At 40.8% G+C, this 23,454-nt stretch overlaps 1 protein-coding gene across 7 annotated transcripts in view; it reads right to left on the minus strand.

Annotated features, from left to right (window-relative positions):
- ZNF462 (zinc finger protein 462) overlaps positions 1-23,454 on the minus strand; it is a 152,261-nt gene that overhangs the window by 30,854 nt on the left and 97,953 nt on the right. For all 7 annotated transcript variants that reach the window (XM_017876699.1, XM_017876697.1, XM_017876696.1 and 4 more), the window contains 2 exons: positions 9,412-9,679; positions 7,088-7,224 (listed from right to left, as the gene is read on the minus strand). In XM_017876699.1, coding sequence (XP_017732188.1) covers positions 7,088-7,224; positions 9,412-9,679 — 405 coding nt within the window. The remainder of the gene's footprint in view (positions 1-7,087; positions 7,225-9,411; positions 9,680-23,454) is intronic.

The raw sequence follows: 23,454 nt of genomic DNA on the forward strand, positions 1-23,454 counted from the left end.
GTTCAGCAGAAAATTGTGACATAAGAACACAGGTCTTCTGATCCCTGCCAGGGCCCTCCTCCTGCACCCCTGATAAGAACTCTCCAGTCTGTATGTGTGTGCTTATAAGCTTTTCATTTATAATATTTAAAAAATGCAAAAGCTACAGATTTCTAAGGTAACCCTTTATGTCTGAATGTCTTTCAAGCACCTTCTACAGTTGAGGAAAGGGTCAAATCCCTGCTTAGCTTAATCTGAAATCTAGAACTTCCCATTTCCAAACTAAGACATTGCCAGTCTACCAAATCTCTTAATTATGTGAGTTTTTACTAAGATATTAATTTTAGAAAGAAGTTAGCTTTTCCCCTTTCTAAAACATGGTTAACATGACCAAGATAAAATAAAAAAAGACAGACTTTAAAAGGTGGGCAAACGACTGACAGTGTTTTCTGAATGAGGTCATTCATTCTTGAGGCAAATGAAGGACCTAAAAGTTAAAAACTGGAATGGTTCCAGGTATAGACTGGGCTCTCCCTTGGTTACAGAGGCTCAGTGCTCAGGGTTTTTTCTATGGGGGCAGTGACAACTGTGGGTCTTTTTGACTTCACACCTCTCAAAATTACCTTGGGTGAAAACTCAAGGCCTGAATCACACTCATTGTGACTCAGCTTCTAGCACTGGCTACAAAAATATTATGACTTCACCAGTTCGACTACAAGATGGATTGTGTCTCTCATCTCCTCCTACTCAAAAGATGCTTGGTGCTATAGCAGGACATAAAACCAAAGAGGCTGGGCCTGAGAGTAATGTCACATTGAAGCACATGTGTACTAAGGTGCAATAAGAGCTGACAATAGCATGCTTTCAAGCGTCCATGGAGGTCAGTGGAAAATTCTGCACAGTTGCAATACAGAGGGTTCACTTCTGCTCAAATTGGTGAGAAACCACACCACTGCAGAGCCCAGATTCATCTAGTAAAAATCCTTCCTGAAAGGCACACCACAACATAGGTGGGTTTCCTTCCCAGAACATGCCAAGTCTACATGAAGCAATGAGATTTGAAGTTCTTTACGCCACCAAAACTTTGCATGCAAATTGCACCAAAGCAAAGAAGTGACAAAGTCTGAGTATTAGAGAAAACTATGAAGAAAATAACATTATTTTTAAATTATCAATCATCCCAAAATGTAGCCATAAACAGATACACATAAACACAAGCAAAACAGTTCCTGATAGGAAGTATGAGGTTTTGATGTTAGCCAGGCTGCCATCCTCAAGCTAGAAGGAACTGGAAATCGTACCTCCAATTCTATCAGGCAAAGGTATTTGGGGAAGTTGAAAGGAAACATGTAATTTCACTGGATAAAATTAAAGATTGGCAATCTCACTGTAAACTTTATTCTCAAGAAAAGTGACACTGATCAGATAAGTTAGGGGAGACTACTTCGGTTCTCAAGGCTCCCACTTGCAATGTTCAAATTCAGCATTTGTCTACATATTAGGAAACAGAAACTTTAAGTTAATATGCCAATTAAAGACCCATAGCAGTGATTTCATGGTTCCAAAATTACAATGTAAATATTTAGCAACACTGTGTTTCATGCCTAAAATCTGTGGCCAGTTTTTAAGGCTCACTATGGATGTACAAGATACATACATATGGGCAAAGCTATGCATGAAACATTGTGCTTTCAATGGTGATCAACTCAGTAGGAATACCCTCATAAAACTATTTATTCAGCTGTTTTTTTGTCTCTCTTCTCATTCAAGTTCAAATTCTTTCAGTGCAGAAACCTTGCCTGACTCTTCATGGCTGTATCCCTACAGCTTAAAACAATGCTAGAGCTGTCTCCTCCAGCTGCCCAAGATGCCAAGAGAAAAAAACGCCAAGGGGAAGAAGATGGTCTTGGCTCCTGCTGTCACGGAAAAGCAGGAGGCCAAGAGGGTGGTGAATCCCCTGTTTGAGAAAAAGCTTAAGAATGTTGGCATAAGACAGGACCCCCAGCCCCAAAGGGACCTTAGTCCCTTTGTCAAATGTTCCCATTACTTCTGGCTATAGTAGTAAAGGGCTACCCTAGAAGCAGCTCAAAATGACTCCCATAATTAACCCGTTCACCCATGACTTGGACCCCTAACAGCTCTCAACTGCTTAAGCTGGCTAGAGACAAAACAAGAGAAGAAGACTGTTGGCCTGGGTTGAGAAGAAAGCTGCCAGCAAAGGGAATATCCCCACAAAGAGGCCACCTGTCCTTCCAGCAGGAGTTAATACTCTTACCAGCTCAGTAGAGAACAAGAAAGCTCAACCAATGGTGACTGCACATGATGTGGATCCCAGGGAGCTGGCTGTCTTTCTGCTTGCCCTGAGTCCTAAGAAGGGAGTCCCCTACTGTCTTGTCAAGGGGATGGACAAATTGGGGTGTCTAGTCCACAGGGAGATCTGCACTACTGTTGCCTTCACACATGTTAACTTGGAAGACAAAGGCGCTTTGGCTAAGCTGGTGGAAGCCATCAGGAGCAATTATAATGACAGATATGATGAGATCCCACATCACTGAGGAGGAGAGGTCCTTGGTCCAAAATCTGTGGCTTGCACTGCCAAGCTGTAAAAGGTAGACGCTAAAAAACTTGCCACTAAACTGGGTTAAATGTATACTGTTCAGTTTTCTGTACATAAAAATAATTTTAAAATCTCCTTCAAAAAGCCAAAAACAAAATAATGCTGGCATATGGTGGGTGTTCAATAAATATCTGTTGCACGAATGAAAACCTACCAAAAGTCCTACCACTGACTTCATCCTTGAAACAGAAGTTCAGGGCTTAATTTTTCCCTAGTTAAACTCATCAAATCATGGTCAATCTCACCAAATGTTGATCTGACCTAAGTTCATATTTCCTGAATGAGATGGGTCTACTAATCCTTTGCTTCAACCTTTGCTAAATTAGTATTCAATAAGCGTCTCATCAGTAACCTGATCAGAATTTGTCCTGGCTTCCCATCTGTCTACTGACTAAAGTTCCAACTTCTATATTAGTATCCAAGCGCTTCGTACCTTGGCCAGAACGTACTTCTCTGGTATACTTCCTATTCTCTTCAGGACCCCAGAAATGTCTAATGTCATTCTGCAAATATATCTTGCTTCCACTGATCTGAGTAGTTTATTAAATGGTCTCTTCCCTCGTGTAGTGGGTTGAAGAGTATCCCCCATAAACTTAAGTCTACCTGGAACCTCAAAATGAGACTTTATTGGTACACAGGTTCTTTGCAAATGTAATCAGTTAAGGCCACATTAGATTAGGGTGGGCCCTAAATCCAATGACTGGTGTTCTTATAAGAAGAAAAGAGGGCACAAAGAGATACACATAGGGAAGAAGGCTCTATGAACATGGAAACAAAGATGGGAGTGATGTAGCTATAAGCCAAGTAGTGTCAAGGAACCCCGGGAGCCATCAGAAGGTAGGAAAAGGCAAAGCAGGATCCTTCTCTTGTGCCTTCAGAGGAAACATAGCTCTGCCAACACCTTGATTTCAGATTTCTAGCTTCCAGAACTGTGAGAGAATACATTTCTGTTGTTTTAATCCACACAGTTAGTGGTCACTTGTTACAATAGCCCTTTTAAACTAATATACCCTGCCTTAAGTCTTCTCTGCCTGTTGAAATGTTATCATAGATCAGTTTGAAAGCCACTCCTCTCTACTGCAAACAGAAATAAACCTCCTAGGTACCCATCACTCACTGTCTTGTGTATACTACGCATATGCTTATCTCTGAGGAGAGTGGGTACTGGATCTTATGTTCCCCATTTTGCCCAAAGAACCAAGCATAGTGTGTTATGTAACAAGCAAATAATGAATGCTTGCTGAACACATGAGTAAACATCATACTCTCTTTTGCTGTGGCCAACATAAATCCCTGATTAGTTCACATTCAGATTTCCCATGAGCGAAGGAGATTCTCTCCCTACTTAAATGTATCAATTTATACAGACCAAAAGCAATGGAAACTCTGTTTTTGCCAGCAGTAGCTCTGTCTCTGGGCCAGTTCAGAAGTTGGTTTTCTTGCTTTTCATCCCACATACTTTAATTAACTAAGACCTCAGAAAGATCTTGTACTGTGGACCTGAGAGGCCAAGGATGTCATGGATAGAGCAGGAAGAGGAAAGTTGCAGAAGGAGCCACATCTTGTTACTTTGAGATCAGCCCCAATACAAAATTGCAAGGCAGACACCCAACCCTGTCTCTCGACTTGTTAAGGTCAGCTTCATACTGAGCTGCCATTTTGAGTAGAGATGGGCACCAAAGCCAGGCTGGGACATAGATGGTAGACACGGCTGTGTCCTGCCTGTGGATCCGTGGACTTCCCCTGTGACCTCCAGCCCGTCTGATAATTCTGTCCTTGAACCCAGCTGCCACAGCTACTAGAGCACTCAACAGGGTGACACTACCTCTCTCAGGGTGAGAGAGTGATGCCTGGTGGGTAAAGGCAAGAGCTGTGGGTCAGACAAGCCTGAGTTTAAATCCCAGCTGGATTACTTATTAGAGATTTCATGTTCGTCAACTTGTTAGCCTTTCTGAATCTATTTATTTCCTCATCATGGGGGATAACAGTCATCCATCACATAGGGTTTTGTGAGAATTCTGTAAAATGACATACTGTAAAGCACTTAGTACAGTACCTGCTAGGCAAGCAACCGGCAACAGTAACCAGTGTTGTTATTATTGTTAATGTTGTTATTATTACTATTCATCCTCAAATGCTCATGTTCATTTCAGATGGATGTTTTCTGACCTTGATAAGGACTCTGAAAATGATCTTTACAAGTAAACAGAAGAGACCACAAATAACCAGTGACAGGTAGTGTGATGAGACACGGGATCAAAGGACTGCGATTGACTGCTTACCAGTTGGATGACTGTGGGTGAGTGATTCCAGCTCTCATGGGCCCTGCAAAACTTACTATTGTATTTATGGCGGGCACAATAAACACTACATTATACACTGTCCCCTTCAGGAAAACCTGCCAGACAAATTCCTGAAAATTTCCTGAACAACATTTCAAAAAAGTCTAACAAGCACTTGAAATCTGGTTGCTTCCATGGCAGGCAAGGAATCTCAAGGCCAAATCTGTAGCCCACTGTGAACAAGTGCATGGCACCTCATGGTATCCACTGGGTATCCAAACTCTCGGCTAGCTTTTTCATACTTAGAGGTGAACTTTCCATTAGTTTTTTCTTATTTTGCATTTACCCCAATTTCCTCATTTGTTTTTAATCCTATAGTTCTGCAGACAAAGGTTCTTAAAACCTTTGTGAAATGAAGTAGATGGGAAATAAGTACATTAAATTATAAAAGAAATAGTTTGTCTCAATCTCAAGTTTCACACGCGTACAAGGGGAGTAGAGTAATCGTATCCTTCACAATGTTGCTGGAAGATGAAGTGAATGTGGGTGTAAGCGGCACTTTGTTGAGGGTAGAACATTATGGGAGTATTTGTGGTCGTAGTGTTTAATCTCTCTTTGCTTCCCCCTTTCTTGTGTTCTCAGCTCAGGGAGGGAAAGTCATTGAGCTCGTTAGGCATCAAAGCTCTGTTCCTGCCAGGCAGCAATATGGGAAAAGAAAGGAACCAACCACAGAAAGTGAAGATTCACCGTGTCTGTTTGCTCGGCAGCAGCCCTGCTGATGGCCCCTTACCAAGCTGTGATAGGGCACAGAGCCACCACAACACATGGGCTGGGGGACCGGAAGCCAGGTGACTGAGGCGGAACACCAGGCGGGACCACTCGGGCCAAGAATTCCTGCCTAAATGTTCCTATGCTGCTTCTCCCAGCTTGCAGGTGGACATTCCAGCCAGCAACAATCTCATGTCTTGTTAGAGTGCAAGGGGGAGGAGGGAAATCTGTGTGTGTTAAATGTCCAGCCTTCCATTGAGTTTGCACAGACATAGGTGAGTATGTCACAAATGTACTGGCCAAAGGCAATGGCTCAGGGAAAATGTGAAGTGTGTTGCAAATGGTTCCCAATACCCAGCATTTCAGAGTGAGTGACATCTCAGCAAGACAACAGATGACACTCATTGCTTTTGAGGTCTATGTGACAAACATTGAAAGGCTTTCTAAGGTCAGAAGCAAAGGAATGAAGATAGGAGGGAAGAGGATGAAAAGAAGGGATGGAGAGAAAGAATGAAGTAGATGGAAAGATCAGTAGAAACACCAATCAAGACTGGCAATGAGCACCCCACTAATCTTTTTCTATCCACCTGTGGCTTGAATCTTTTCGGGACAAAACAGGTTCTACATAACACATTTTTCCTTCCAATGCAGAGGAAGCCTGTTGTTTAACAATGTTTTAATTGACCAAGGGTAAATGCAACTCTAAGAAAGACCGAAGTGGACTTAAAAGAAGTATCACTGTTTATCAGCAGGAACCAACATTTATGGAACAGTCATTATGCATCCATTACGAAAAACCACTGGACACTTTACCCATTATCTCATAGGTACAATCATCTCTTTTAATGGATGGAGAGGTTAAACACAGTAGGCTCTAAAACCAGAATTTAAATCCAAAGCCCATGGATTTTCTGATTATTATTAGAATACATAATAGAGATTATTTTAGAATGCATAATATACATTATCTTAAAGAGTTCTCTCTCCCTCCAACCATTTCAAGGGAAGTTCCACGTTCTGCTTTGGAAATCATTTTGGTCTTCTTGAAAGAATCTCTCACAGTCATAGAGCTCTTCACATTTCACATTTGCTTTCACCTACCCATTTTGTTTCTTGTTCATCCCTTCTACGCAGTCTACGCAAGGCTGTGGGTGGCAGAATTTTCAGAATGTACAAATCCACCATGCTGGGAAGCCCTACAGAAATGTTCACTGCAGAATCCATCACCTTTGCCTCCCTCCAGGTGGAGGAAATACACCCAGCAGGAAGGTGTTTTTACCCTGTTGGCTGTCACTGTGGTTATCACTATGGTTTCTTGCCTGAAGATAAGGTGAGGAACAAGGCACAGGTGCTACTGCCACTCTGAGACAGCATCCCTAGAAGGCCATCTCTGCTGCCTGCCCACCCCCTGCATCCAAGAAAACCAAGTTAGAAAGGTTACCTCGGTGCAGCACGATGTGGTCAATCATGTTGCGCTTGTATTTGGTGTGATAGAGACAGAGAGGACAGCGAAGATCTTTGGGGCCCTCCTCGGGAACCGCTGAGTGCCCAGCTTCCACATGCATAGTAAAAGCAGATCTAGGAAAGAGGTTGGGGAGAGAGGTGATGCGTGTAACCAGGGATCACTGCATTTTCACATTTCCTGCTGGCAAACCCGTTATATATGTCCAAGTACGGCTCTCCTGCTTGCGGGGCTAAAAAAAAAATCTGTTAATCATGTTTGTTGACCACCCAGAAACTTGGTCATTCAACTGATATCAATACTGTCAAACAGTGGTAACTTCTTTCCGGAAACTGTGCCCTGGGCTGGGTTCAGGGAAAAGAAACAAATTCCCCAAACACTTTATTCCTTTTTTTTTTATTCCTTTTTTTTTAGACAGAGTCTCGCTCTGTCGCCCAGGCTGGAGTGCAGTGGCACAAGCTCCGCTCACTGTAAGCTCCGCCTCCTGGGTTCACGCCATTTTCCTGTCTCAGACTCCCGAGTAGCTGGGTTTACAGGCGCCCGCCACCACACCTGGCGAATTTTTTTGTATTTTTAGTAGAGACAGGGTTTCACTGTGTTAGCCAGGATGGTCTCGATCTCCTGACCTTGTGATCCACCCGCCTTGGTCTCCCAAAGTGCTGGGATTACAGGCGTGAGCCACCTGGTGCCTGGTACACCTTATTCTTAAAAATTAAAAATTGTCTATTAAGAGTATGAAAACAAAATCCCAAAAAAGGAGCTATTTTTCATCATGCTTAGGAGGAGAAAGACTATTTCAGAGCTAGGTTGACTTAGAAACTGCCTGTATAATTCTTCACAGGTAAGGGGGGGGCGGAGGGCAAGTTGTCCAGGAAGTCAATCATCATGATTGACGATTAGGTAAACTAAGTGTTGTTATACCAGCTTAAAGGTGGAATGGTACTGCTGCCTCTTCCTCCATCCTTTTCAAATCTTCAAAATTTGCAAAGCCTTAAATGTCTCATTAAAATCAATAAAGCCAAGACTTTAATGAGCAGGGACCCTTTCTTATGAACCCGAGTGCTGCTCTCTGGAGACAGTCTCTGCCTGTCTGTTGGCCCTTGCCCTCTGGGGTCCTCTAGCCTTCTCTCAGTATCAAATCACACACGTATTTATCTGAAAAGTAACTAGAGCAAATTAATAGAGATAGAATACATGTTCCACCAAATCCCAGCTACTACAATGCTGGTGGGAAAGAGACTTCTTCTTCCAATTCTTCTTTTTCTTTGGATGTGAAGCCTAATTTCCACAGCCTTTCTGTGTGAAGCATGTATTGAAGTAGTCTAAGGGTTAGATCCTGATTACAATAGGAACAGAAAAAAATAGCTTTATATCTATGATACCTAATGCTATATTATGATAATAGCTTTCTATCTATGATACTATGATACTTACTAGTGTTTGCTTTGTGCCAGGCACCACTCTAAGTACTTCAAGATACACTGGTTCATTTATTACTCACAGGAGCCCTATGATGTAGGTACTATTATTATCTTTATTTTATAGATAAGAAAATAGGGACAGAGAGAGTATCTTAGCGACTTTTCCAGAATTACCCAGGCAGTCAGGCTTCACACTCTACACCTGTAGCCACTAACCTAAACACTATCTCAGAGGATGAGATTCAACTGCAGAAGTTTAGATTACGTCATAGGAAGCATTCCATTCTTTAACTGAGTCCATCAATTCTGTCATCCACAGGAGCAGGGGTGACTATGGATTCTCTTTTTCTAGACTGAAACAATCTCTCTAAGATTGCTCAAGCATAGTCTTGGAAGTGCCGGGGTATTGATTCTCTATGTGTCTTTCAATACTATGATCTTAAGAATTAAAGAATTTTCTACCAGGGGAGCAGGGACGACACTACTGCCAGATGTTTTCTCTTGACTTTGATTTTATTTCCAAGAATATACTTTTTTTTTTCCCCAAAGCTAAAAAAAAAAGGAGAGGAGACAGTTCTCTGAAGGGAAACACCACACCAAGCCTGGGAGGAAATCATTTGCTTCAATCTCACACTACTTGGAGCCCATTTGCTCCAATTTTAAAACTCATTTGTTCTGATATAGCTCTTCGTCCCTTTACAAATCCCAAAGCAGTCTTCTGAAACTAGCCCCCTTCCATGAAGCCTGGACCCAACCCCTACATCATCACGTGGGCAGAGCGTCCCATAAGCTCCAAGTAGGAAAGTATAAGGGAGGCCTGCAGTGAGGGGTGGAGCAGGGGCAGCCACCTTGTTCTCCACAGCTGTTCATTACATCACTTACTTAAAGCCTGTGTAAAAGGAGCAGTCTTTGCACTTGAAAAGCTTCTTCCCACCATGCTTGTCCCGGTAGTGGCGCCTGATGCTCTGGATGTAGCCGGAGGAGAATTCACAGAATTCGCAGTGAAGCACGGCTTCGGTTTTCTGCTCAGTGCCAGCAGCAGCCCCAGAAAGAGGCACAGGGCTAACACGGCTGTTGTTCCTTGCCAGGGCAGCTGACTGATAGTGGTTCAACTGCTGCTGAACATCTGGGGGCTCTGAATATGATGAATCTGTGAAGAGATGGGAAAAATGACACGGGGCACAGAGAACACAGCAGAGGTTCAACACTTCAAAACCCCTGACATCAGGTTTCTTTTTACCCTCCAGCTTTACTAAGGTATAACTGACAAACAGAAATTGTTTATACTTACGGTGTACAAGATGATGATTTGATATGTGTATCCATTGTGAAATGATGACCACATCAATTTAATGAGCGTATCCATCATCTCACAGTCACCATTTGTAAAGTGCAGGGAATACACCCAAGACCTACTCCCCCAGCATGTTTCAAGTAAACCACACAGTATTATAAATTATAGTCACTATGCTGCACATTGGATCCCCAGAACTTACTAATTTTATAACTGAACATTTGCATCTTTTGACCAAAGTTAGTTTTGAGGGTTTTTTTTTCTTTTAAGAGGGATGATTATGATGTCGTCTTTCATCTTCATTTACACTCTACAACACAGATTTGGGGAATGCATGTCGGGAGGAACTATCACCTCTTTAATCTGACTTTGAGGGCTCATGGCATTTAAAAATAAAATTTTGAGGTTAAAGGTTTCAAAGCATAGGAAGAAAGTAAACTGTTTTTTTGTTTTTTTTTTTAAAGGAAATAGCAGCATGGCAACAGGTTGCCACAGAATACCCGTCCGGATAGGTGAGAAAAGAAACCCGCATAATGTACACAGGCATCTACACGAGAAAGGAAAGGACACGATGCAACATCTCCTCCTTTGCAGCCTAGATTTATTCAAGCCAACCAAATAAAAAAAAAAATCAGTCTTTAACAGAAATGCTCAAGCACAAGGCACTCACACAAATATAAAAATGTTTTATGCCTTCACACTCAAGTGATTTAAATTTTAAAATATAAAAATCCAATAGCGTTCTCCTGGAATGGATGTTTAAAGCTTAGTCAGCATTAAGATGGAGATTTATTCATAAATCCCATTAAAATGAAATTCCAAACAAGTTTCCCTGAAAGGTATTTTAAAGTTCAGGATTCTGAGGAAAATGTCGGAAATGACAGGCACAAATCTGAACCCCGAGAAGCTTCAATGGCATGTGGTGGAGAAATCTGATCTAGGAGGGAGGAGGGGAAATCTCAGCGTTTCTTCTTTGAATTAAAAAAAAGAGAGAGAGAAAACGTAAAATAAATAAATAAAGGGGTTGGGGGAGAGGAAAAGTAAAAGGTCTTGAACCTTTTCCCAACATGCTGCTTTCAATGTGGAGGTTAGAAATGCAAAAACATTGTCCTATATAACCTACAGCTGCCTATGAATGACACAAATGAAGTCCATGAATACCACACAGATGAATTTCAGTGTAACTTTCCTTGAAAAGAAAACAAAGGGCTCTTTTCTTAAGCCTTTCAAAAAGCAGGGGGGAAAGGGGATAGAAACTGTACAAGCCTCCTCCTGATTTGATGGACACTTAATTTTCCAAAGCATAATTCCCTAAGGCAGGACATGGAGGAATTCTCTAAAACCCATATTTGATGAAACCAGCACCATCCATCCCGTCAGCCTCTTCGAACAGGAAAACAAAAGCAGAGCAGTCTCCCTGATTGCTGGGCCACCGCCTGTCTGCAAAACACTCAAACATCTTCCCCTTCTTGTTCTCCTCCCCGCCTCCTCAATTCATATTCCTCAAGATTGAGAAAAACCCCTTTGGAAATTGTAAACAAACCTGCCACACACAAAAAATAAAACAAAAGGAAACTTGAACAATCTCTCCAAGCCTCCATAGGTTCATTACCAGGTGTAAACGGAAGACAAAGGAAGAAAGGAATGACAACTGAATTCATTTTACCCAGTTCTTTTATCTCCTTTTTCTTTATTCCTCTACCCTAGCTGATGAACCCACTCTGGATCACAATAATGCAATTGTCAGCTTCTCATTCTTTCTTTCAATAGCAGGTTTGTTTACCATTTCATGGATTGTTTGAGATGTTTTCTATTTAAGCCCTCAAGTCTAGTTTCTGCTTGAAACACATGTACAATGAAGCACAAAACACACTCCACCTCTCTTGTTATCACAGGCTTGAGCTCTAAGTTGAGCACTGCCAGCCAGGATCCCTAGATAGCTTCTGTCCTCTTGGTAATGTTGGTCCTAGTTTGCACTCTTAGCTCTAAAGAATAGAAATTCTTCTATAACCAACAAGGCCAAAGCCAGGTCCTGCTGGCCTGTGATCTGTCCATTATCCACAAATCCACCCAGAGACCAAAACAAATCTCCCAAGTGATGGTCTAGGTCTTAAAGGAGTCATAGTCCCCTCCATAACAAGGCGCATCCCTGGATCTCCCAGATTAGTATGGATGCTGGCAGTAGTCTCAGACACCAGGTACCTGACATCTTCAGTCCCTTTCTAGCAAAACTATAAAGAAATGAATGGCTCCTCGTCAGATGATAAGCCCGATGAATGCACGCCCATACCTTCCATCCACCCCCAACTCAACACATGCACTGATGTGTCAGGCAGACCCCCTCCAAGGACCCCAGTCTCTTTTAGTTCACACATTTTTATCTTGTCTCTAGGGCCTATTGCATATTATTTCATTCATCTCAAAAAACAAATTCTAAATTTTAACTCTGGTATTTAAATAGTATGGAAAACCTGAAGAAATAAAAATGCAAGAAGTCACGGGAAAAGCATTCCAAGAAACAGAGGCTCATTGCCCTTCTCAAATGGCAGTGCAAAAGGAACAGCTGATGTGTCCCTGTCATAAATTCCTTTTTTTTTCCCCTCCTGGTTAAAATCAGACGGACAGGTTTATTGACAAAAATAAGAAAATCCCATCATTTATGATACATTTGTAACAATGCCCAGGTTACAACTTTTTGTATTTTCTTAGGGCTTTACTTTCCTCTTTGCTGCCAACATTCTCAATTTCGCTCTCGCTCACGTGGAATTTGTGAATAATGTAGGATTTTAGCACTTTGGGCACTAAAGTGATAAAGACATGAGTATGTATCATTCCACCGATCCTTAAAAAGCCCACTTGCTAAGCTACATAAAATTCCTGTTTGTTCATGAAGCATGGCCTGAAGAGCAGGAAGGAGGTCGTTTCGTGCCCAGGTTAGAAAGGCAAACAGATTGTTAGCTGCGAAGGGCATGTCACATAAGTTAAAAATCATCATTAAGACTATTTTCTTTCATTTTGAGCTTAAGGAAAGAAAGGTTAAAAATATCCCTGTGTTGAGAGAGTCAGACTTCTGGTCATGGGGAAACACAACAGCTGAATCACATGGATGTGAATTCAGTGGGAAGTTCTGCACCCAGCTGCGGCTCACACAAGTTACATCTTCATCACCTGTATGGCCAGTGGTATCCACAATGGAACCAACAGCAAAGACTTTAAAAGCAGGTCATGGCTTAGCATCACCATACATTCCCAACCAACCAACCAACCCTGACACATACAGTCTGAGAAAAGAGTTTTATTCTCTGACTTGTGACTTTAATTATATGCGAAGTTTTAGAAATGAAATTATAATGTATAATTGTAGACATAAAATAACTTAATTAAGTTATATGGAGTTCTCCAGTTTGTAAGCTATCGTAAGAAATGAATTAAAATCAGGATCAAACCAGAATTTTAGCAATGATGGTCACAGTGCCTACAGGATTTAGAATTTATTCAGATGCCAGCAATTAATTCTCACAACTATGGTGTGCGGTCTAATCGAGTTTACATCTCAATTTTACCAGTGAAGTAGCTGAAGCTGAGGATGACTGGTCACACAGATACAAAGAAGCAGAGGGAGGATTTGAACAAAGACCTGTCTGATTATAAAGTCTGAGTCTTGTGTCTTAGGCATCTGTTCTCAATGGTGACCTCTAGGGTTCTGTGATACCAATCAGAGGAGCCAAAGAGAACATAAGCGTTCTCTCAGCAATAAACACATAGTAGAGAGGAAAGAGAGAAAGTGATAGAAAGATTAAAATAGTTAAGAAAATAACATTAGAACAGATGCAAATGATAACAGAATAGATAGAAGATAACATTAAAATGAATAGGGAAGAAAATACTTAACATTTTGAAGCATTATAAAAAAAAAATAAAGCAAGACTCAAGGAAAAGAGACAGAATATCCAAAATTTCAAAATGCTTATATAAACAAAATAAGGGACCACGCAGGAGACATTTCTAGAAGTAAGTTGTGAAGATAAGCCCTGCAAATACCCAGAACTGGAAACCTATCTGTCTAAATGTCATGCTTTAGTTAGATGCTTGATAAATTGTCCTCAAATAATAACACTCTAACATTCCTCAAGTGGGGTTTGCCTGGAAAAAGAAAGATACACAAATGCAAATGAGGGATGGGTGCTTTTTTGTGGCTCTTGAACAGCTTAGGATTTCAAGCCAGGTAAGGGCTGAATTCTAAATGGAACACCCTAACCCTCTCATTTTTCATGTTCCTGGAGAAATTGGATTTTGTTGTTGTTGTTGTTAATTCCAGCTCTCCAGAATAACAGTTTGAGTTGTTTTTATTTTATTTTTTTCCTTTTTTTCTCCAAAACTGAGTCAGCATAGAGACAAACACAAGAAATTTGACTTTATAAAGGCAAACGACAAATAAATGGACTATAAGCCTGAGAGAATGAGACTTTCTTGAGTATTCACAGTTCTGATTCCACAACATTTAGTTAACACTGTCCTAGTGCCAGGTCATGTGCTGGCTCTGGGGATTCAAAGTCAAAGAAGACATGAGAGATGCCTTCTAGAAACTCATATTTATTAGGGGAGAGAGCTGAGCAGTTGACTTATGAAAATACAGGCCTCTCCGTGTCTAGCAAACTCACCCCACTGATTGAAGGAATAAAAGAGGCAAAGAGAGCAAATGAACAGTAACAGGAGAGTTCAGCTATTGTAAGATTAAGGAACACACAAGGAAGAATAAGAGTCGATTGGGCAGCAAATTGTAGGAGCCACAGAGGACAGCCCCCTTGCATACTCTAAGTGATACAAAGAGGAAGCCATACCAGAGGATCAATTCTCAGTTTTCTGCGGCCCTGCATAGAGAACGTGAGTGAAGGTGAAAGGGAGCAGAAGTACCTTGGTGCCAGCAACTACATTTAATTATATTTGAGCTAGATTTTTGTGCAGACTTGGAAGACAAGCTTGTTGGTCACTGTGAATCAAGTACCAAGAAAAAATAAAAGACAAGGAATTTTAGGCAAGCAAATTTTAGAGATGGCCAAGGGGCAAGTGATTCAATTACACCCATTCATTCAGCAAATATTTACTGAGCATTTAAGTAAATAGGAGACCCTGTTCTGGGACAGGAAGACTTGAGCCCTGACCTCAAGCAACTCACTTTCCCATACAAAGATGTAAATAATTGATCATGATACAATGCAAACAAAATGTTTTAATAGAGGTATTTATAAAGAGGCCGGAGAAGGAAGGAAAAAGCAGCACTTTGTGCCTCATAGAATGTGGGAGTGAGAGAGATAGAGAGGGGATGTCAAGAGAACCATGAGTGTCCATTAATAAATATAACTAGTATTAATTAGTGTGCAAATTAATGAAATCAACACTAGACATGCAGTTACCTAAACGTTCAACTCACTACACCTCCACCTTAAGTCATACATTTTGGAGAAACTAAACAGAAATTCAACAACTACATTATTATCACAATGAAAAAAAAAATGACCTAATTTCCCTAGGGTAAAGAAATGATGAGTCTGAACAGAAAAACATGTACATCAGAGGGTGGGGTAGGTTGTGTAAGGGACAATTTAAAATCGCCAAGTTCTAAAGTAGCATAGGAAGTTCAAAATAATACATGGATTGTAATTTTCTTTCGAAAAGCAGACTATTTAGCAACTAATGGTTGGTAGCATGGGCCATTAGAAACAGAATATTATCTGTGGATAACTTAAGATACTGTAAAATGCCCAAAGTGAGGAGGTTGAGGGAGAACCCAAATAAGCTACACATATAGACCATTATTTCTAGTCAAGAAATAATATTTCTAGTCAAGAAAATTTGAGAAAGGCACACGAACAAAGGTAAGAGGGCAGCTAAAAAATGTACTTTATTTAACAGTCAGGAAACTTTTGGGATGGCATGCAACTTCTATTATACAACTACTAATAAACTTAGGCAAAGGACAAAACTAGTTGCAGGATTTTAATGTATGCGACAGTGATCCAGGAATCTGTAGTGACCAGATACAGAATTCTGCAATGGGAAACCTACTGAGCTTTGTGATCATCTGAGTCTTCATCTAAAGCTGAAAAACTGTTGAAGCTTTGTGTCTGATGGGCTCCTGAAACTCACCACGTTGAGAACTGACACCATCTTTCCCTAAACATCTCCTTCTGCGTTCTGAATGTTGGTAAATGGCCCATCACTTTGTTCGAGCTCAAATTGTGAGATTCTTCCTTCAGGGTTTCAGATTTCTCCCTTTCCTGTGGCAGCGCATTTAAACAGGTATCATGCCTCAGAGACGTGCCTCATGACCCACCTCCATTCATTTTCCTCCTCAGTCCTGCCTTCCCTACCCCTTGTTCATTCAGGTCCTCCTATCACATGTGGGCAACTCTTAAAACCTCCTACCTGGTCTTTCTTCTTCTAAGATCAATTCTAGTTCAGCCAGTATACATATCATTACTCATATATGATTATGATATGACTGTGCCCTATTGCTCAAGTGTAAAGCTATTCAGTCTGGTCTCAGCCCATGTCTCCAGCCTCACTTCCAGCTAGCTTCCAATTCCTTGCACATGCCACGTATTGCATCCTTGGGGGATCCTTGATCAAGGCCACCAGTGCGCTTTCTCTTCTTTTTGCCTGACAAATTCTTACCCATCCTTCAAAATTCAACTGAAATGTCACGCCCTCTGTGAAGATTTTTCCCAACAATCCAAACAGAACTCTTTGCTTTCCTCTATGCTTTGCCAACACATACACATTGTGATTCTTGCCCTGATCTCATTATACCTCGTATTACATTTACAAGTCCTCCTTAAGCAAACTTGGCTAGATCAATGTCTGTGACCTTAAAACATTCTAACCAAAGAAGAACCATGGCAACAGTGGTGTCTAGGCTGATGTTGTGCACCATCCTCTAGCAGGTCCATCCATTTCTGCTTCTAGCATTGGACCTAATGCTAACAAGAATCATCAGTTTCATTTGCTCCTAAAACTTTTTTGTACCAGTTATATTTGCTACTGAGCTCATTCAATTTAATTAATATTCTATAAGATAAAATATAGGTATAAAAGTGTTATTTCTATGAAAGCTATGTTGAATGCTTTGAAAAGACTTGATAAAGTCAAGTTGCTAAAAAAAATTACTGTTAAGTTACATTTTGGCAAGACCAACTATAAAAGATTGAGATCATAAAAATCTTGAAGGACTCTGCTCTAAGACTGTTTTACAAATGTCTAAGTTCTCATTCCACTTCAAAGAAATGGAAACTGGAAGTAGCACACAACACAGTGTAGGTGAGTGTGGTTTATGCAAGGGAGGAAACAGGGAACTTCAATCAAAGGAACCAGATTCAAATACATAGGCTTTACCCTGTATCACAATACTGGTGAATACATGTATTTACATTTCAAATGAAATTAAAATGCTTAAGGCATTTTGAAAAGGATTCCCTAGTTAGGATGGTGATTATCAAAAAAAAGAAAATAAGTGCTGGCAAGGCTGTGGAGAAACTGGAACCCTTGTGTGCTGTTGTCTGGAATGCAAAATGGTACAGTCTCACGGAAAATAGATTGGAATTTCCTAAAAAAAAATTAAAAACAGAACTATCATATGATCAAGCAATCCCACTACTGGGTATTTATCCAAAAGAATTGAAATTAGGATCTTGAAGAGATATGTACTCAATATAGCATTAGTTACAATAGCCAGGAGGTAGAAGTAACCTAAGCGTTCATCAACATGTGAATGAGAGAAAATGTGGTGTATAACACACACACACACACACACACACACACACACACACACACACGAATATTATTTAGCCTTAAAAAAGAAGGAAATCTTGTTATATGCTATAAGGCAGTCACAGAAGGACAAATACTGCATGATGCCACTTCCATGAGACAGCTAGAGCAGTCAAACCCATACAGACAGTAGAATGGTGGTTGCCAGGGGCTGTGGGTAGAAGGAAGTGGAGAATTGTTGTTCTACGGATATAGACTTTCAGCCATGTAAGATGAAAGAGTTCTAGAGACCTGCTGTATAACAATGTGTATACAGTTAACAATACTATCCTATATACTTAGAAATTTGTTAAGAGGATAAATTCCCATGTTATGTGTTTTTTACTGCAGTAATTTTTTTAGGTGCCTTTAGACAAGATAATCAGTTAGGTTCTTTACAAACTTCATAAACTTTAATTATCACCATAAATACTTAATGACGGTACTTAAGAAAATATCCGTTAGATTGAATTTGTGGACAACCGTGCTATACAGGCACACAAGGCACTGTTCCTGTCAATCTGAAATGACAACCAAGCAGGTAATGTCAGCTCCACAGGAGCAAGGGTTCGTGCTGCCTTTTTCACTGATGTATCCCAATTGCTTAGAAGTGCCTGGAAAGGTACTTAAGAAAATGTTTCCTGGATTGAATTTGTGGACAACTTTCTTAACTCCAGGTACACATATATTGTTTTAAGTTACTACAACAGTGTGTAACACAGAGCTATCAAGATGATTCACAGACTCAAAAAGTCTGCTCATTTAAAAAATTTTTCTTGGTTCTATCCAAATTCCTTTATACCTTGATTTAATTCCTGTTCTCAAAATACCTGTTTCTTAAGTGCTATTAACAATCAGCAGAATTTGGCATCCAGAGAAACAACAAAAAACACAAATCACCCTTGCAACTTTCCAAGTATTTCCTCTGAAGAGCCTCAAAAATGTTCTTTATCTATGGACTATTCCAAAAGAAAATTATATTCGAAACTAAGCTTTAGAACACAAACCATTTTCATTCCTTCTGGATAGTGTCTAAGGGGGAACATACATCTCTAAAGACAGTCATATTATTTTATTTCCTTCTTTTGATTATGCCTTGAAAATCTCCAGGCCAAGGACTCTGGCACCTCCTTGTCTACTGTCATCGGTGGAGCTCTCTGGCCTGGACGCACAAGATTATGATACAATGGCCAGGGGGACAATGGACGCTGGATGACTATATATAGGAATTCTGGACTTCGTTGTCATGGAGGCAAATGGAAAAACAAACGCCTAATCCTGAAAATAAGGTTGAGGCCAAACTTGAAGGAAACACACACTGAAAACTTCCTGTCATTCTGATGAGTAAAAACAAAACCTTGAAATATGATCAGGGAATAGATTGAGAAAACAAAACAAAACAAAACAAAATATTAGCCTGCAAAATGACACAAACATGGCAAAAAATGGGCGATCTTTCTTTTTTTGAGATCTGGTTTCCCATCATACTTAAATTCATTGAAAAGGTTTCTCAAAGGCCTTATTTTGTGTGAAGCTTCATGTTTTTTCTTTATATTTTTGAGGAATCCAGGCAGGTCTGACCTGAGGCCAAGGAGGATTCTTGGACTTTTCAATTCACTAGGTCTTATATTTGGGAACATACCCATTTGTCTTTCTACATTTTTTCTCAATGGTATCACCATTCATTCACCCAGTCAATGAAATCAGAATAAATCTTTGAGTCATTTCTCTCTTTCGTTCCACACATTCACTGAGTCAAAAGCTCTGTTGGTTCAGCCTCCTGAGAAACTCTATCTCTGATCCACTCACTAGCCCACTGCCATGGCTTTTATTCGGGCCCTCGTGGTTGCTGTGTGAACTTCTACTGCAAAATGTTCCTAACTGGCATTCTATTTTCCAGTTTCTTCTCCCTCTAAGATTCCTTTCTTTTCTGAAATGCAAATGTGATCATGATACCTTCTTACAGAAAAAAGTCCAAACTCTGAACCAAGGGGCTCACACTCTCCTTCATCTTTCCAGGCTGATCCTCACTCCCATGCCCACACTGTTCCCATGCTGTGCTTAATGCCAGTCACATACAAGGCTTCTAACATTCACTTTTTATGCCTTTTTCCCCTGCATCATTGTACATTCTTGCAATATCCTTCTTATACTTTTCAGTCTGACAAACTCTTACTCATCTTTCAAAATTGAACTCGGTCCAAATCTGCCATCACCATGAAGATTTTCCTTGACCTTTCTAGATACATGTATTAAATTTTCCCCTTAGACTCCCCTACTACTACATATCATGCTGTATTAAGGTTAATTTATTTTACCCCCACCAGACTATGATCTCTTTGAAATTAGGCCATCCATCCATTTACCCGTTCATGTGTGCATCCATCCATCTATCTATAATTGATCTATAATTGTTTCAAGTCGATGTACCCCAGAACTTAGTCCAGCGGCTGGTCTAAAGCACGTGCTCAACAAACATGTTAAAAACATCCAAAAAAAAAAAGAGTACAGACTGAAAATACTGTTCTGCAAAACCCAGATTTAAAAGAAAATGGAATTGATCAAATGTTACTCTCTCACTTTTGGATACTGAGGTTTAAGAGTCTTCCTACTGAAACACTGAACCACACTTGCTGAAATAAGCCTGGGTCTTTTTTAATTACATGGACAATGGCTTCTGAACATTTAAGAACTTGAATGCAATGTAATTCAGAATCCACGGCTGTCTCAAGAAGCCAAAGGCATTAATTTCTAGTCTTGCCCCTAAATTAGCTATAAGCCAAAACTCAAAACAGATGCTATCAGCACATCTGGAAGCCACTTGAGATGATTCAGTATGCAGCTCTCTATCCGTCATTTTTTTCACCCATCAGTAGGCATTGATGTTTGTGAGATGCTCAGATGTAATGGGTACCATGTATTTAAATGCATCATGGCTTTTTGATAAATAATCAACACCTGAGACCATACAAATAGAGCCCTTTGCAATCTGTGAGAAGGTATTCATGGGTTACCTTCAGGTGTTTAGAACCAAATTTTCACTGCATACACTGTTTTACCAATGTTCCTCCATCAGAAATGTACTCATCCCAGATATGCAGCATACAGACTATCCATTTTGCATAAGGACTTGTAGTGGCTCAGAAAAGCAGAGATGGGTTTATGTTGCCCAGGTAACCAGTGAAGAAACTGAAGCATAACCTGGGGGTCCTGAATGCCCAGTCCCAAAAATGTGTATTTGTTTTTTCTGCCACTGCAGCTATTCCTTCTTCATTAAATGGTATTTGTAATTCAAAGTGTGTGTTCTTAAAAACCCTCCTTGAAACAGGCAGGAAACTTGTAGGGAAACGAATGTGTGGTGAGGGATCCTTTTTCTAACGTTTTTTGGAGGAAACTCTGGGTGGCATCTGCCATTGTTAATTGAGAAGCTCTCACAATACCGAATGCATAATTCACCTGTGAGTCTTTTGAATTGTGTGATGAGGAAGTCAGGTTTCCTGCTGTTCGTTTAGATCATATAGATGTCTTTACCACACTGAAAAAATCCAACAAAAAGTGTTGAGCACAAAAGCTTCTTTATATAAATGACTTGGCCTCAACCGTAGAGAGCTTGTGAGCAACCTCAGATGGTATTTAGAGCTCACAGGCCGTGGGCAAGGCCACAGTGCTTCCTCCTCAAGACCTGACTGGAGGGAAGATGCCTACTGACTTCAAGGAGTTGGTCACAATTGATGGCTTGCTATGAACAGTGCTGTGAGAGCTCGGAGGGAACAACTGTGGAGATTTCTTAAAAGATTCGATAATCAAGAGGAAAGAACACATCTGGGTATAAGCATATATATATATTTAGATACACGTAGAGCTCTAAGTGATGCTATACGGAAATCAGGTGAGAAAGGCTATGGTTGATCAAGAACAAGAAGGAGCAGCCACATTTCAAAGCACAGAGCTCTTCTAAAATTGTCCCCGAGCGGGAGTCTCTGAGCCAACAAACCCAGTGGGTTTCTTACCCTTTTTTTCTTTTATTTTCACCTATTTCCATGCAGTGTAAGAAAACCTCACTCTAGGTTAAGCTATATTTTAATCACCATTAAAGCAGTAGGTTGTTCCCTTAGGATAGCTCCTCCACCCACTCCAAACTCACCCACAGAAATGTTGCCCAGTGATGCTGGACTGAGGTGTAGGGTATTAAATTTCCAAGAAGCTGGAGAAATCAGATAGTGAGATCCAGGTTCACCTTTCACTGTCTTAGCCAGCTCTGTCTAGCATCTGTGTCAGGTGCTTTTTATAAAGTCTCTTGTTGCCTTTCACCATGACCTTATGAAATGAGAATTATTACTTCCCATTATATAGGTGGCAAAACCCAGGAACTGAAAACAGACAACTTTTCAGCTCTCCAGAGTGTGTTGAGGAGCCTCCTCCTAGGTCTGCAGCAACTTTTAACCCAACAGACCTCTGTGTTCTCATTTGTCAAGTGGAGAAGACAACATTGGCAACTTCATAGGGTGCTCTGGAGATTATATAAGACCAGTGTGTGAAGTCCAGTGACTAGCACATAGCAAGTGCTTGCAAGGGCCTCAGTTCCACAGCAATGAAGTCTGCATCATATCAATTCTCCACCAAATAAGTGTTTATGGAGTATGTTCTATGGATGGAAGCATTTGGACTCCTTTACTGGACTGCAGAACCAAGTGGAACAGGGATCTCTGACACAGCTGTAAAATACATAGTATTCATCCCAGCTCTAGGCACATAGTAGCTGCTTGGAGGCTACTTTTTGACTGACCAGTTCTGGCAGAGCCAAATGCATTGCTACTTATGGCAGCAACTTGTCCACTGATTTTGTAGGTGGAGATGGCTGAGTGGGGAGGGGATTGATCGTGGGGCTTGGATTCAGCTCAAAGGCAGGGCTCAACCTGAATAATACCACAGACAGAATGATTCACTCCTATTTTGTTAGTTAACAATGCACACGGAATGGTCACAAATCAACTTGCTTCAAAAAGTCATCTCAGGGCAAATTCAATTCCCAAGCTGTACAGGCTTTCCTGGCAATGATTCTGGGGTCTATTTCCTTTTCAATATTCTTCAAGATTACCTGCAGGTTTGAGCAAGGTTCTTGGTATCCAATTGACAGGCTTGGCCTCCATCATTCCTGTCATCAGTGATGCCCTCCCCAGCCACCTTACCTGACACACCAATTCCCATCCTTTCTACCCTTCACTTTGGTTTTCTTCTCTTGATAGTACTTCTTGCCACCTCATCTACAGTGGATATGTATTGGTTGACTGTCTAGTTCTCCCTGCTACCCACAAGGAATGTTATCATGAATTTCTCAGTGTGATGGATCTTTGGATTTTATTTCATGATTGATGAGGGTATCTCAGCTTCCTTGGGAACTTCTGGCTCAGCTAAGTATGGGTTACTCTTCAAGGGTGTTTGCCTACTACTCATTTTGAGAAATCTTAGACTCTGTGCTGAGAGGTGCCTTCTTCCCACCATAGATCTACAAAATAATCTGAAGAGAAAATAAGTGGAGAAAGGCATTCCAGGAAGAAGGAATAGCAAGGGCTAAAGTGTGAGACAACAGGACTCTTTTAAAGACAGGGTATTCAGTGCAGCTACAGCACAAGGGAAGAAGTGGTGAGGACTGATCCCAGTGACAAATGCAGGGTCCAATGAACTGCTTTCCATGCTGAGCTCAGAATTTATTCTGAAGGCAATGTAGACAGCTACTGAAGGGTTTGAAGCAGCGAGCAGGTGAAATAGTGGCCTCCCAGTTTTACCTTTGTCTGTAAATGGTACCCACAGTCCTGACCTCTCAG

Source organism: Rhinopithecus bieti, unplaced genomic scaffold, assembly GCF_001698545.2.
Source record: "Rhinopithecus bieti isolate Rb0 unplaced genomic scaffold, ASM169854v2 scaffold_9663, whole genome shotgun sequence".
In the NCBI taxonomy this organism is placed as follows: Eukaryota; Metazoa; Chordata; class Mammalia; order Primates; family Cercopithecidae; genus Rhinopithecus; species Rhinopithecus bieti.